Here is a 14,296-nt window from a genome sequence, read left to right on the forward strand (position 1 = left end):
GGCCTGAAAGCCTGAACTGGATGAAAGCGGAATCAGCAATGAATTGAAAAAATAACTATAATATCTCTCCCTCATTATTTTACAAACCGTAGTCTTGATCTAAATATTGGGTGATTTGAATTTGTGCAGTCATAATAATGATAAAACATTAGGCTTTAATTATCGCAAATTCTTTTTTTTAACATTATTACGTTAATACATTGCAACAAATATGGACAATAATTGCCATCACCAATAGTCCTGATTGTTCCAGCTGAATAGGTGGCACGGATAGCATCTTTCCCTGCTGATTTGTTTTGTGTTTCAACACATTTCCATAAAATGACAAGCGACCCTCCAGATCATGACAAAGAAGAACGAGCGGACCCCCCCCCCCCCCCCCCCCCCCCCACGTTTCCAACCAGCGGTTGACCTGTGCTGGTATGGCCGAGACGCATCAATTAAGGGACATCTGGTTATTCATATTGCACTAAAATGACTAATTAGCCTACTGGAAACCAACTACAACGAAAACGTATACGCCTGAGAAAACCAGATCATGCAAGAATGTTTGCAAGCGATATCCATCAAATTAGGCACAGGGTGTTGTGTGCCGTTCCACGAAAGTGAGAACCATCATGGAGGCGCGGCCGTCTCAGGAAAATACGCAGTACTAATGCATATGCATGTGCGATTATTGGTTAAAATGTCTCCCTGATCAAATCTTCTCTTTCAAATTAAAACACAAATACGAGTTACGTTAAATCACATAGTATGTCAATGCAAAATTGATTGCTGACCAAAAAATAAAGGAGTAAAGGAAAAAACTATGCTAAATGGAAGTTGGTTATCTACATCTCTTGCCTCCACTCTTTCCGCTCCACTGCCGAGCTGAAACCCCCACCGCTCCCTCCCTCCCTCCTTTCACCACACACACACACACACACACACACACACACACACACACACACACACACACACACACACACACACACACACACACACACACACACACACACACACACACACACACACACACACACACACACACACACACACAGTACATCTTGTTCAGTCACGGGACAAGGCGATGTGCAGTACATAATCTAAAAAGACCCTGTAATCCAATTAAACACAACAAAAACACCAGAAAAAGCCCTAGTCATAACAGCAGCACCACGCACACACACCACACCATCCCCGACCGTTGGCCTGCAAGGATATAGGCCATGTATTCCAGATGTCTAAAAGAACAACCCCTCATGGAAACACAAAATGAACAGAATAGAGATAGGCCCTATCTGCATGTGGTCCTAGGCCTATTTCCTTTTTTTTTTTTTTTTTTTTTTTACAATTATTTATGTATTTATTTATTTGAACATATCTTGGGGTTACGACTGAATTGTATTGACTAGATTAAGTTCAAGTTGTTGAAATGGTTGACAAGCGTTCAATCTGAAGCAAGTATTTAATCAAAACCATATTCAAGCTTCCTCTCGATCTGCAGTATTTTTCCATCCAATCAGTATGTAGAATCTGGGGCCATAGAAAATGGAGGATGCATAATTAGACTACTGATAATAACATCTGAGTGTGTCTGCATGCGCTGACCCGTGTCATTCTAGAAAGTGAAGCAAATTGACAACAGTGGAGACATTATCTGCCTAAAATCCCAGCGTTCAATATCCTCAGCATCAGTTTACACATCTCCTATCAAATGTTTTTGCCCTTATTGTGTTTGAACATACACAGACACACTAAAAGGTACGCTCATTTACAGACACACTAAAAGGTACGTTCATTTACAGACACACTAAAAGGTACGCTCATTTACAGACACACTAAAAGGTACGCTCATTTATAGACACACTAAAAGGTACGCTCATTTACATACACACTAAAAGGTACGCTCATTTACAGACACACTAAAAGGTACGCTCATTTACAGACACACTAAAAGGTACGCTCATTTACAGACACACTAAAAGGTACGCTCATTTACAGACACACTAAAAGGTACGCTCATTTACAGACACACTCAAATTTACGATCATTTACAGACACGCACTCATTTGGTACGCCAAAGATGACATATTAACAAATTACACATAAGCCTGACACCTTCTGTTATTTGTTATGGGACAGAGGAAAGAGAGCAGACACATGTACACTGGACTGCCCCTCTACTTTTCTGGTAAACGTCCTACAGCTCAGAGACGCACTTAGAGTATGTAGCAGCATGCAGCTCGCAATCTTTGCGCCTGCATGTCTTCCTCTCCTATCGTTGTGTCTCCATATTCATGACAACTCGAGATGTTCATAGATGCAAATGGTGTTACCTCCCCTATCGTAACTGCCACAGAGAGCGTTTAGGGGGATATGGACCACACTGCTAATCTGTCTGTTACTTCTCAAATAAAGTCAACATATTTATGCAGCTGCATAATGTGTCCTTGGTTTTATCAATCCATCTGAAAGAAGGGATGGTGGCTGAAAAGTCCTTCTAGTTGTCATCCTCCATCCTAAGTGTGCTTAAAGAAATTAAGCCCATCCAAATCAAGCTTTTTATTCAAGTGAAGATAGGCCATTGACTATAACTGACATTTAAAAAAAATTGGGAATTTAAAGTTGTGACTTTTGTAAATTAGCACATTCCAACCCAATCTCATGTATTGAAGCACAACTAAACACAAATAGACTATATGCACCACAACTTCAACATTGCATTGGAGAGAGCAAAAGTTTGAGTGTCTTTCACGTACCTTCTTGTAAAGAATACAGCAGGAATAAAGTTACCAGCCACATGCCATAAATAGCAGGTATATTTCTCAGGAATGTTGTGCAATCCCGACGAGTGCACGGCGCAGTGTTCGGCCAGACGAGGCTCGGTGCTGGAGTGGTGACGATGCTCACCGGCGATCTCTCCAGCCCTAGTCCCAGACTCGCCAGCGCCGTGGAACGGCCACTGATCTGGTCCCGCCTCCCGCACCCTCCCCTAGCCGGGACCGTCATCCGAGAGGGCCCCTCCCCTGCTATTCTAATGATGCGCGGTGATGGAGAAGTGAGGCAGTGCATCTACTGTACGAGGATCACACGCACGGAGAGCCCGGGAGAGGGGTTTGGCGTGGCAGAGAGCTATGGAATATGGAGCGCTTCTTTTGCGTGAGTGGGGGGTGGTTTGTGTATGATTCTGCAGCGGTGGGTGTTTGTTTATGGTGGCTCAGGTGTGTGGTTCTTGAGGTGTGATAGAACAGGTTTGCTATTTATCTGTAAAGGTCCATGGACGCGCGCACCTGTGGACTTTTGCGGTCTTCACTTCACATCCGTCTTCACTTTGCGCACAAAGGAGTTCACTCATTCAGTGACTGTATCAGCTTGGCACAATGGATATAGATACACTTACGTTTGGTAGGCTACTTTAAAGATAAAGGTGTTATTATTTTTCCGTGCTATTTTTTGTTGCTTGGGTAGCCTAATATTTGCAGGATTTAGAGACTCAAGAAGCACATTTTTTTGTCAGATCGATATGAAGATCAAACAATGAATCTCTCTCTTTCTCTTTCACTCTAGCTCGCTCTGGCACAGACGTGGTGCCACACACCGCCCAGTGCGTCCTTAGAGACTGTGGGCAACATTCTGCCGCCCTCTCTCCAAACACACAATTCAGTCCCATTTAAAATCCAGTTTTACCTAACCCTTAACCCTAAACCTAACCCTAATCCGTACTCTTATCCTTACCCTAACCCTAACCTTAATCCAAAAACCTAACCTTAACCTATACCTAACCCTAGCTCCTAACCTTAACCCTTAACGTAATTCTAACCCTAAAACGAATTCTAACCTTAACCATAAATCCCCTAGAAATAGCATTTGACCTCGTGGATCTAACAAAATGTCCCCAGTTGGTCAAATTTTTGTTCATTTACTATTCTTGTGGGGATTTCTGGTCCCCACAAGAATAGTTAAACATGTCCACACACACACACACACACACACACACACACACACACACACACACACACACACACACACACACACACACACACACACACACACACACACACACACACACACACACACACACACACACACACACACACACACACACACGTATTACATATATTCTGTTATTGTTTTATTACCACAGTCTACACATTTTCAACAAAAAGTAGGGTATAATAATGAAATCAGACATACTGTTTCATAGTTTTTGTAAAAATATAACTTTAAAAAAATGACATTAATTTAATTTAATTTGTAAGATGATGATGTATAGCTTTATATAGAATTATTGTTGCAGTCATGGAATGTCATTATTTGAGCCAGTTCCAACAATACATAGGATTTGTCCAAAATGGCACTCTATTCCCTATATAGTGCACTACTTTTGACCAGAGCCCCTATTTGGGACGCTGGTCAAAATAAGTGCACTACAAATGGAATAGGGTGCCATTAGGGAGGCATTTCTAGAGAGAAACCCAGCTATACCTCAGTAGCCTTCTGCATTGGTCCCCTCAGTTCCTCCGCAGCGGGCACTATCCACGCCACTTCACATCTCGCCTGTAATTACTGAATAGCTACACGAACTGTAATGTTATTGATTATAGGGTATACGAGGCACAGTCACCAAAAACAAATGAATCCTGATATCTGTCAACCCTCATCCTCCTCCCCCACATACTGAAGCCTACACACAGAAAGAACCAAATAACCAAGCTCCAAAACACAGGACCACCCCTAGTGACTGTATATGAAAGGACTGGCTAGAAATCTTCAGACTACAATGTCACCTACAGTGCCTTCGGAAACTATTCAGACCCCTTGACTTTTTCCACATTTGTTACGTTGCAGCTTTATTCTAAAATTGATTAAATATTTAACATTTCTCAGCAATCTACACACAATATATTTTTGCAAATGTATTAACTTGTGATGGATAGAGGGCAGTATTTTCACGGCCGGATAAAAAACGTACCCGATTTAATCTGGTTATTACTCCTGCCCAGAAACTAGAATATGCATATAATTAGTAGCTTTGGATAGAAAACACTCCACATTTTCTAAAACTGTTTGAATGGTGTCTGTGAGTATAACAGAACTCAAATGGCAGGCCAAAACCTGAGAAGATTCTGTACAGGAAGTACCCTGTCTGACCATTTCTTGGCCTTCTTTGTCATCTCTATCCAAAACAAAGGATCTCTGCTGTAACGTGACATTTTCTAAGGCTCCAATAGGCTCTCAGAAGGCGCCAGAACGTTGAATGATGACTTTGCAGCCCATGGCTGAAAAACAGTAGCGCATTTGGTAAGTGGTCGATCTGAGAACAATGAGACGGGCGTGCGCGTGCAAATACCTCAAAAATGCTATAACTTCAATTTTTCAAACATATGACTATTTTACACCATTTTAAAGACAAGACTCTCATTAATCTAACCACAATGTCCGATTTCAAAAATACTTTACAGCAAAAGCAAAACATTAGATTATGTCAGGAGAGTACCCTGCCAAAAATAATCACACAGCCATTTTCCAAGCAAGCATATATGTCACAAAAACCAAAACCACAGCTAAATGCAGCACTAACCTTTGATGATCTTCATCAGATGAAACTCCTAGGATATTATGTTATACAATACATGCATGTTTTGTTCAATGAAGTTCATATTTATATCAAAAAACAGCTTTTTACATTAGCATGTGATGTTCAGAACTAGCATACCCACCGAAAACTTCCGGTGAATTTACAAAATTACTCATGATAAACGTTCACAAAATACCTAACAATTATTTTAAGAATTATAGATACAGAACTCCTTTATGCAATCGCGGTGTCAGATTTTAAAATAGCTTTTCGGCGAAACACATTTTGCAATATTCTGAGTACATAGCTCGGCCATCACGGCTAGCTATTTGGACACCCACCAGAAAAATTGAATTACCTTTGCTGTTCTTCGTCAGAATGCACTCCCAGGACTTCTACTTCAACAACAAATGTTGTTTTGGTTCCAAATAATCCATAGTTATATTCAAATAGCTCCATTTTGTTCATGTGTTCAGGTCACTATCCAAAGGGTGACGCGCGAACACATTTCGTGACAAAAAAAAGAAAAAATATTCCAATACCGTACTTAGAAGCATGTCAAACGCTGTTTAAAATCAAATTTTTATGCTATTTTTCTCGTAAAATAGCGATAATATTCCAACCGGGCAACGTTGTATTCATTCAAAGGCTGAAAGAAAAAATTTGAGAATTCTCGTGAACGCGCATCTCAGTCTCACTGTCCCCAGGCTGACCACTCACAAACAGAGCTGTTGTACTTTGCCCAGAGACAGCAGACACCCCATTCCACTTTCTGGCGGCTTTAGAGAGCAAATGGGAGCCTTAGAAAGTGTCACGTTACAGCAGAGATGCTGTATTTTCGATAGAGATGCAACAGAAGGACAACAAATTGTCAGACAGGGCACTTCCTGTATGGAATCTTCTCAGGTTTTGGCCTGCCATATGAGTTCTGTTATACTCACAGACACCATTCAAACAGTTTTAGAAACTTTGGAGTGTTTTCTATCCAAAGCTACTAATTATATGCATATTCTCGTTTCTGGGCAAGAGTAGTAACCAGTTTAAATCGGGTACGTGTTTTATCCGGCCGTGCAAATACTGCCCCCAAGCCCCAACAGGTTTTAACAGCTTCTACCCCCAAGTCATAAGACTCCTGGACAGCTAATCAAATGGATACCCAGACTATTTGCATCCCCCCTTTTACGCTGCTGCTACTCTGTTTAATATCTATGCATAGTCACTTTAGCACTACCTACATGTACACTACCGTCAAAAGTTTTAGAACACCTACTCATTCAAGGGTTTTTCTTTATTTTTACTATGTTTTACATTGTAGGATAATAGTGAACTATGAAATAACACATATGGAATCATGTAGTAAACAAAAAAGTGTTAAACTAATCAAAATCAATTTTATATTTGAGAATCTTCAAATAGTCACCCTTTGCCTTGATGACAGCTTTGCACACTCTTGGCGTTCTATCAACCAGCTTAATGAGGTAGTCACCTGTAATACATTTCAATTAACAGGTGTGCCTTGTTGAATGTTAATTTGTGGAATGTCTTTCCTTCTTAATGCGTTTGAGACAATCAGTTGTGTTGTGACAAGGTAGGGGGGTATACAGAAGATATCCCTATTTGGAGAAAGACCAAGTCCATATAATGCAAAGAACAGCTCAAATAAGCAAAGAGAAATGACAGTCCATCATTACCTTAAGACAGGAAGGTCAGTCAATACGGACATTTTTTCAAGTGCAGTCGCAAAAACCATCAATCGCTATGATGAAACTGGCTCTCATGAGGACCACCACAGGAATGGAAGACTCAGAGTTACCTCTGCTGCAGAGGATATGTTCATTAGAGTTACCAGCCTCAGAAATCGCAGCCCAAATAAATGCTTCACAGAGTTCAAGTAACAGACACATCTCAACATCAACTGTTCAGAGGAGACTGTGTGAATCAGGCCTTCCTAGTCAAATTGCCACAAAGAAACCATTACTAAAGGACACCAATAATAATAAGAGACTTGCTTGGGCCTAGAAACACAAGTAATCTCCAAATTGGAGATTTTTTATTCCAACCACCGTGTCTTTGTGAGACGCGGTGTGGGTGAAGTGATGGTCTCCGCATGTGTATTTCCCACCGTAAAGCATGGAGGAGGAGGTGTAAGTATGTGTTCTAAAACTTTTGACCCGTAGTGTACATTTTACCTGAATTACCTTGACTAAACGGTGCCCTCGCACATTGACTCTGGACCAGTAACCCCTGTATATAGCCTCGCTACTGTTGTGGCTTTCGGAGCCATCATCGACTCAGTGGGTTTTGTCCAACATGTCTCTGGACCTACTCACTGCCACAGTCATACTCTGGAACTAGTTTTGTCCCATGGAATAAATGTTGTGGATCTTAATGTTTTTCCTCATAATCCTGGACTATCGGACCACCATTTTATTACGTTCGCAATCGCAACAAATAATCTGCTCAGACCCCAACCAAGAAGCATTAAAAGTCGTGCTATAAATTCTCAGACAACCCAAAGATTCCTTGATGCCCTTCCAGACTCCCTCTGCCTACCCAAGGACATCAGAGGACAAAAATCAGTTAACCACCTAACCGAGGAACTCAATTTAACCTTGCGCAATACCCTAGATGCAGTTGCACCCCTAAAAACTAAAAACATTTGTCATAAGAAACTAGCTCCCTGGTATACAGAAAATACACGAGCTCTGAAGCAAGCTTCCAGAAAATTGGAACGGAAATGGCGCCACACCAAACTGGAAGTCTTCCGACTAGCTTGGAAAGACAGTACCGTGCAGTATCGAAGAGCCCTCACTGCTGCTCGATCATCCTATTTTTCCAACTTAATTGAGGAAAATAAGAACAATCCTAAATTTCTTTTTGATACTGTCGCAAAGTTAACTAAAAAGCAGCATTCCCCAGGAGAGGATGGCTCTCACTTCAGCAGTGATGAATTCATGAACTTCTTTGAGGAAAAGACCATGATCATTAGAAAGCAAATTACGGACTCCTCTTTAAATCTGCGTATTCCTCCAAAGCTCCGTTGTCCTGAGTCTGCACAACCCTGCCAGGACCTAGGATCAAGGGAGACACTCAAGTGTTTTAGTACTATATCTCTTGACACAATGATGAAAATAATCATGGCCTCTAAACCTTCAAGCTGCATACTGGACCCTATTCCAACTAAACTACTGAAAGAGCTGTTTTCTGTGCTTGGCCCTCCTATGTTGAACATAATAAACGTCTCTCTATCCACCGGATGTGTACCAAACTCACTAAAAGTGGCAGTAATAAAGCCTCTCTTGAAAAAGCCAAATCTTGACCCAGAAATTATAAAAAACTATCGGCCGATATCGAATCTTCCATTCCTCTCAAACATTTTAGAAAAAGCTGTTGCGCAGCAACTCACTGCCTTCCTGAAGACAAACAATGTACACGAAATGCTTCAGTCTGGTTTTAGACCCCATCATAGCACTGAGACTGCACTTGTGAAGGTGGTAAATGACCTTTTAATGACGTCAGACCGAGGTTCTGCGTCTGTCCTCGTGCTCCTAGATCTTAGTGCTGCTTTTGATACCATCGATCACTGTTCTTGATAGTATCACTGATATTTAATAAGCTTACGTATCGGCCTTCGTCAGAGCTTTTTTTTCATTCATCCTGTTTCAACTGTTGCCATGCACCTGTAACAAGATTGCTCAGATGTGCGAGTGCCTTTTGAATCTTGTGATACCATCGATCACCACATTCTTTTGGAGAGATTGGAAACCCAAATTGGTCTACATGGACAAGTTCTGGCCTGGTTTAGGTCTTATCTGTCGGAAAGATATCAGTTTGTCTCTGTGAATGGTTTGTCCTCTGGCAAATGAACTGTAAATTTCGGTGTTCCTCAAGGTTCCGTTTTAGGACTACTACTGTTTTCACTATATATTTTACCTCTTGGGGATGTCATTCGAAAACATAATGTTACATTTCACTGCGATGCGGATGACACACAGCTGTACATTTCAATGAAACATGGTGAAGCCCCAAAATTGCCCTCGCTAGAAGCCTGTGTCTCAGACATAAGGAAGTGGATGGCTGCAAACGTTCTACTCTTAAACTCGGACAAAACAGAGATGCTTGTTCTAGGTCCCAAAAAACAAAGAGATCTTCTGTTGAATCTGACAATTAATCTGGATGGCTGTACAGTCGTCTTAAATAAAACTGTGAAGGACCTCGGCGTTACTCTGGACCCTGATCTCTCTTTTGAAGAACATATCAAGACTGTTTCAAGGACAGCTTTTTTCCATCTACGTAACATTGCAAAGATCAGAAGCTTTCTGTCCAAAAATTACGCAGAAAAATTAATCCATGCCTTTGTTAGTTCTAGGTTAGACTACTGCAATGCTCTACTTACCGGCTACCCAGATAAAGCACTAAATAAACTTCAGTTAGTGCTAAATACGGCTGCTAGAATCCTGACTAGAACCAAAGAATTTGATAACATTACTCCAGTGCTAGCCTCCCTACACTGGCTTCCTGTTAAGGCAAGGGCTGATTTCAAGGTTTTACTGCTAACCTACAAAGCATTACATGGGCTTGCTCCTACCTATCTTTCTGATTTGGTCCTGCCGTACATACCTTCACATATGCTATGGTCACAAGACGCGGGCCTCCTAATTGTTCCTAGAATTTCTAAGCAAACAGCTGGAGGCAGGGCTTTCTCCTATAGAGCTCAATTTTTATGGAATAGTCTGCCTACCCATGTGAGAGACGCAGACTCAGTCTCAACCTTTAAGTCTTTACTGAAGACATATCTCTTCAGTAGGTCCTATGATTAACCTGTTAGGGCTAGGGGGCAGTATTGACACGGCTGGATAAAAAACGTACCCGATTTAATCTGGTTACTACTCCTGCCCAGTAACTAGAATATGCATATAATTATTGGCTTTGGATAGAAAACACCCTAAAGTTTCTAAAACTGTTTGAATGGTGTCTGTGAGTATAACAGAACTCATATGGCAGGCAAAAACCTGAGAAGATTTCATGCAGGAAGTGGCCTGTCTGACAAGGTGTCGTTCTTCTTGCCTCTGTTTATTGAAGACTGAGGATCTCTGCTATAAAGTGACACTTCCTACGGCTCCCATAGGCTCTCAGAAGGCGGCAAAAAGCTGAATCGTGGCTTTGCAGGCTCTGGCTGAAAAAAAGTAGCGCGTTTGGGTAGTGGCTGGTTACAGTACTGTGAGACTCAGGCGCATGCCCGCGTCGACCGAATGCTTTGTTTTCTTTCCTCTGTTTACCTAAACGCAGATTCCCGGATCGGAATATTATCGCTTTTTTACGAGAAAAATGGCATAAAAATGGATTTTAAACAGCGGTTGACATGCTTCGAAGTACGGTAATGGAATATTTAGAAATTTTTTGTCACGAATTGCGCCATGCTCGTGACCCTTATTTACACTTCGGATAATGTCTTGAACGCACGAACAAAACGCCGCTATTTGGATATAACGATGGATTATTTTGGACCAAACCAACATTTGTTATTGAAGTAGCAGTCCTGGGAGTGCATTCTGACGAAGAACATCAAAGGTAATCAAACTTTTGTAATAGTAAATCTGACTTTGGTCAGGGCTAAACTTGGTGGGTGTCTAAATAGCTAGCCGTGATGGCTGGGCTATCTACTGAGAATATTGCAAAATGTGCTTTCACCGAAAAGCTATTTTAAAATCGGACACCTCGTGTCACGTCCTGACCAGCAGATGGAGCTGTTGTAGTAGTTTGGGGGTCAGGATGTGGCAGTCTTGTGTGTCTTGTGACTCCTGATCAGGAACAGCTGGGAATCGTTGTTCCTGATTGGGAGTCATATATCCTCTTGACGTTACCCTAGGATAGGGGGCGCCACAGCGCATTTTGGAAATAATTCATGCCCATTTTCAACGGCCTACTAATCAAACTCAGAAGCTAGGATATGCATATAATTAATACCTGTGGATAGAAAACACCCTAAAGTTTCTAAAACTGTTTGAATGGTGTCTGTGAGTATAACAGAACTCATATGGCAGTCAAAACCCCGAGACCGATTGAAACAGGAAGTGGAATTCTGAATTGTGGACTCAACTTCACGTCGTTGCCTATTATTCACACCGTGAACTATCGTTATTTGAGCACTTCCTATTGCTTCCACAAGATGACGCCAGTCTTTACAAAGTGTTTTGAGCCTTCTACTGTCGAAACTCAGTCAATGAGACGCGTTGGAAATTGGTCACAGCGGGAGGGCCATCACCATTATGATGCCGGCGGCCCTGTCTACCCCCACCTTTGGAAACGTTTTGAAACACATTGAAATCGTCCCCCTCGAATCTTATTGGCTCTCTTGTTGAAACAGGCCCTGAAGATTTATGTTATACAACGTTTGACATGTTTGAACGAACCTAAATGGGAAAAAATTGCTTTTTTCCGACACGGCTGTTCCGCGGCCGGCAGAGCTTTTGGATACTGCCTTCAGACGCGCTAACAACAGCAAGCTAATGGAACATAAAGGATGGACTTTTTCGACCGAAAATACATCTGTTGTGGACCTGGGATTCCTGGAAGTGCTTTCTGATGAAGACAACTAAAGGTAAGGGATTATTGACAATATTATACAACATTAGATGTGATATGCGATTGTTCCAAGATGGCGCCGAGCTGTATTTACTAGCTCATTTTCTGAGTATCGCATCCCCTTTTATCGCTAAGTGTGATTACCCACTAAAGTTATTTTTAAATCTGGTATGACAGGTGCTTTCAAGAGATATTCATCTATAAATCTTAGAATGACAATATTACATTTTAAACATGTTTTCGAATAGTAATTCAGTAAATTGTAGCACTGTTCCATCAGATGCTTTTGACGGGAAAATAGTTAGTCAACGTCAGACGCCGATCTAAAATGCTGTTTTCATATATAAATATGAACTTTATTGAACAAAAGAATGCATGCATTGTGTAACATGATGTCCTAGGTGTGTCATCTGATGAAGTTTGTAAAAGGTTAGTGCTGCATTTAGCTGTTTTTTGGTTATTTGTGATGCATGTGGTTGGTCGGAAAATGGCTATGTTGCTGCATTTTACGATGGACTCCTCTAACATAATCTAATGATTTGCTTTTCCTGTAAAACCTTTTTGAAATTGGACGACGTGGGTCGATTCAGGAGAGGTGTATCTATAAAACGAAAATACATATATATATTTTTTTTTTTCTTCAAATTATTAAATTTTGTTATGCTAATGGCGATATGATTTTTCGCTGGATTTTGATCCCACTGACGAGATGAGACGCTGAAGAGGTTTTAAGTAGGAGTTGTTTGTCACTGGGGTTTGTGGGTGGTTGTTTTTACACTGCGTGTATAGCCTGTAAAACTGCTACTGTTGTCACCTTCATTGTTTTTTCAAGTGGATGCTTTACTCTTTTTTTGGTAATAAATAACCATGAGTATTCACATACCTGCTGCGCCTTGGTCCATTCATGAAGACAACCGTTACAGAACCACCCACCAAAGGACCAAGCAGCAGAGGAACGAGGAGGAAGGATGGACATGGGCCGAGTTAAGGAGGAGCGTTTCCAGGGCGATGGAAGACCTTAGGAAATTCGAGAGGCAGCCCCAATAATTTTTTTTGGGGGGGCACAAGGGCAGTTTTGCGGGGCAAGAATGGAGCCCCAGGCCAGCTCCCCGCACTAGCCTGGAGGTGCGTGTTCCCAATCTGGTACGCCCAGTACCAGCACCACGCACCAGGCTTCAAGTGCGTAAACCCAGCCTCGCCAGTCAACAGTTGCCAGAGCTGCCCGCCAGTCAACAGTCGCCAGAGCTGCCCGCCAGTCAACAGTCGCCAGAGCTGCCCGCCAGTCAACAGTCGCCAGAGCTGCCCGCCAGTCAACAGTCGCCAGAGCTGCCCGCCAGTCAACAGTCGCCAGAGCTGCCCGCCAGTCAACAGTCGCCAGAGCTGCCCAGACTGCCCTGAACTGCCGGAGTGGCCAGACTGCCCTGAACTGCAGGAGTGGCCAGACTGCCCTGAACTGCCAGAGTGGCCAGACTGCCCCCCGGCCCAGCCCGAGGGGCCCTCCTGTCCCCCGGCCCAGCCCGAGGGGCCCTCCTGTCCCCCGGCCCAGCCCGAGTGGTCCATCTGCCAGGGTCAGCCCGAGTGGCCCGTCTGCCCGGCGCAGCGATCGGCGCCATCAAAGTGGGGGACGCCGAAGGTGGAGCGAGGTCCACGGCCTGCACCGGAGCCACTTCCAGGATAGGTGGGTTGGGGAGGGAGGGTGTAGCACAGTGCCGTCGGTGACGGCAGCCACCCTCCCTTCCCTCCCTTATTGTTTAGGGTTAGTGTTTATGGGTTTTGTTGGGGATTTTTGTTTGTTGGTGGGGTTTTTTGTGGTTAGGTGCATTCCGGGGTCTGCACCTTGAGGGGGGGGGGGGGTACTGTCACGTCCTGACCAGCAGATGGAGCTGTTGTAGTAGTTTGGGGGTCAGGACGTGGCGTCTTGTGTGTCTTGTGACTCCTGATCAGGAACAGCTGGGAATCGTTGTTCCTGATTGGGAGTCATATATGTAGGAGTTGTTTGTCACTGGGGTTTGTGGGTGGTTGTTTTTACACTGCGTGTATAGCCTGTTAAACTGCTACTGTTGTCACATTCATTGTTTTTTCAAGTGGATGCTTTACTCTTTTTTTGGTAATAAATAACCATGAGTATTCACATACCTGCTGCGCCTTCGT

The 14,296-nt window shown here is 42.7% G+C and overlaps 1 protein-coding gene across 7 annotated transcripts in view; it reads right to left on the minus strand.

Annotated features, from left to right (window-relative positions):
* The window catches only part of LOC106612745 (cell adhesion molecule DSCAML1), a 138,324-nt gene extending 135,401 nt beyond the window's left edge, over positions 1-2,923 (minus strand). For all 7 annotated transcript variants that reach the window (XR_006760960.2, XM_045703562.2, XM_045703561.2 and 4 more), the window contains exon 1: positions 2,742-2,923. Coding sequence is in view for 6 of the 7 variants with exons in the window: in XM_045703562.2 (XP_045559518.1) it covers positions 2,742-2,784 (43 nt within the window). In the remaining variant the exon portion in view is untranslated. The remainder of the gene's footprint in view (positions 1-2,741) is intronic.
* Between the last annotated feature and the right edge of the window lie 11,373 nt (positions 2,924-14,296).

The sequence above is a fragment of the Salmo salar genome, chromosome 20, assembly GCF_965601325.2.
Source record: "Salmo salar chromosome 20, fSalSal1, whole genome shotgun sequence".
Lineage (NCBI taxonomy): Eukaryota > Metazoa > Chordata > Actinopteri > Salmoniformes > Salmonidae > Salmo > Salmo salar.